Below are 2,500 nucleotides of genomic sequence, written 5' to 3'. Positions count from 1 at the left end.
CTCCTTGCCAAGTATGTCTGTTTGGTGGAACCACTTGTTAGTATCAAGGACAACTGCAAAATAATAAAAAAAACATTCAAGTTAACCAACGTTCTTATACATGTACAACACAGTAAAATATTTTACTCAAAATTAATTGTCATTTTACATTTTTACAAGTGTTCAGTTGTCCGGGGGAGGGGGTGGAGGGGTGGGAGTACTCTGAATTTAAAGTGACGGAGATGATCAAATGGGGGGTAAAAAGCAAAACCCAAAAAATCCCTCGGGCTTCCATCACAAAACCCCAAAAAAATCCCATGCTGATTTTCCGAGCCATAAAAGGAAGCTTAAGATGGGTTAAGTAATTCAAGAACTTGGGGCTGCAGCTGCTTCTTTTAAAAGTGTATTTGGATTTTTTTAGTGCAAGCATTCATTTTTAATTGTCATAAAAGAGGCCACTGTATGAGGCAAATGACTGTTAGGCCTGGGTTTAGAAACTGTACCCCAGCGACATGCAGCCCATGCTCGACAAAGATCTTACTCGACTCCTGCAGAGTCTTGCCAAAATCGAGCAAATGAAAGGCTAATCTGCTGCCAGGGTGCCTATACATCAGTGTATCTATGTACATGTACATAAAATTATATAGGTGTCAATACTCACTTATCTCTCCTGGATTAACTGTCACTTCAAGCTTTGGATCACAAACATGGGCACACTCTGGGGGTGGTTCCAGGGTCCACTTTTTTGTCCCCTTTATTTGGGCTTGCCACGATGGGTTCCCTACAGCATCAATCTGCAGATGGAAGACAAGTCCGAGTAATTTTTTTTACCCAGATTTCTATTGGACAAAAGCAATTGGCATAAGAGATCTTCAAGAAAAATGCTTTTGATAATGCTTTTTGTAAATCGTGCTCGTTTGACTGACTCAAATACAGACTGTAATCACTTTCGGCAAGTATTAATTCTGAGGGTATTATATAGGCTACTATATAGGCTAATATACTGGCTATTTATTAAAAACTGAATCATTGAATGATGCAATTCTAGAACTCTTGATTGGCTTAGCATCATAGTATATGAGCCATTAGTAAAACCCAGTTAGTGGTCTATTATCAATGCTGCATTGTGATTGGTTGAGCTACTACTAGGCTATATGTTACAGCCCATTAGTAGTGAAAAGTGCTGGCTTTTTGCCAACAAAAAAGGATTAAAGTCTAGCTTTAACTGGCTAGAATTTTTTTATTCTCGATATCTTTGACCAACTAGTTGGATTTTACTAAAACAATTATTCCTCTCGCCCTCATGGCCTCTGAGTCAAAATTATAGCCTATTAATTCGGGCTTGAGGAATAACAATTGTTAATTATACCATGCTGTCCAAATATGGTAACTGTATGCATCTGCTCAAATAATTAAAAACAAGCAGAAAGTCGGGAAGAATTCTCGACACTTTGTGGGCTTTTATTATTAGTATAAAACAACTATTCCACTCACGCTTGTTGGATATGAGATGACAGCAAACTCGGCACTACAGGCCTCGTTTGTAATCTACCATCTCATATCCAATGTACACCTGCGGAATACTTGTTAAATAACTGTAGGTACATGTATGTGCCACCGTAGAGGGGATGGTTTGTACGTGGTTTTACCGTTTAGTCTGGGACACAGCATGTTCTGTAAAGATTTTTCAAGTTTTAGCCGATGAAGGAATGGGTATAAAATAAACTTGCCAAGTTTTCAACTCAAAAGCTTTTTCAAATTCGTGCTTGCATGATTACATGCAGCATGCTAAAAGCAAAACATCTTGACGTCAAAACCATGTTTACAATCTCATGCACACATAATATCACATTAACAGGTCATTTAAACACTTTGGAGAACTAGTGTCCATTACCAAGTTTGGAATAAAAATTTTTAATAGATAAATTGTCCCTTCATCTAGCATTTTTTTAAATGCAATTCTGAGGCTTATTTTCCCTGCATGACAACAAAGTTATATAATAAGAAGATTTTAATTTCCCAAAACAGGGCTTCGGATATTTCTCCTGGTCGCAGAGCTGTGAAATTCAGGTAAATTCGCAAAAACCCGCAAAATTCACAAAAACACACAAAATAATGTGAAATTCACCAGAAATGACATATCAAATACATGTCTGTACAACATTTATGAAACTTATCTCGGCTATTGGAGCTGTTAATAACTTGCTGTACACTTGCAAATTGATCTTGAAACTTCGTCAAAGAAACAAGCAAACAACGTTTCTCAGTGAAGTTTACCCCGAAAATACCCGCGAAAATCAGCTGATTTTTCCGCGAATTTGTCCCTGAAAATCCCATGAAATTTGACTTTTTTCTCTATGACATATCAGAAGTCCTGCTCAATAGATGCCTATATATTTGTGAAAATGGTGCAGTAGGGATTACTTACATGCAAATGAGCACCATAACCAGGGGACCCCATAAAAAGCCAGTCCGTCTTGCTTGATTCTGAAGTATCAGGTAAAAAATAAGGTATTTTGTA

General features: G+C 37.4%; 1 protein-coding gene across 1 annotated transcript in view; it reads right to left on the bottom strand.

Annotated features, from left to right (window-relative positions):
* Positions 1 to 2,500, bottom strand: part of LOC140927360 (bifunctional arginine demethylase and lysyl-hydroxylase PSR-like) — a 5,835-nt gene that overhangs the window by 151 nt on the left and 3,184 nt on the right. Inside the window, exons 2-4 of the mRNA XM_073376993.1 lie at positions 2,408 to 2,500; positions 641 to 773; positions 1 to 53 (exon numbers count right to left, since the gene is read on the bottom strand). The exon at positions 1 to 53 is cut by the window's left edge and continues 151 nt beyond it; the exon at positions 2,408 to 2,500 is cut by the window's right edge and continues 43 nt beyond it. Coding sequence (XP_073233094.1) covers positions 1 to 53; positions 641 to 773; positions 2,408 to 2,500 — 279 coding nt within the window. The remainder of the gene's footprint in view (positions 54 to 640; positions 774 to 2,407) is intronic.

Source organism: Porites lutea, chromosome 2 (assembly GCF_958299795.1).
Source record: "Porites lutea chromosome 2, jaPorLute2.1, whole genome shotgun sequence".
Classification (NCBI taxonomy): domain Eukaryota; kingdom Metazoa; phylum Cnidaria; class Anthozoa; order Scleractinia; family Poritidae; genus Porites; species Porites lutea.
This window is presented reverse-complemented; position numbering and strand designations above follow the sequence as displayed.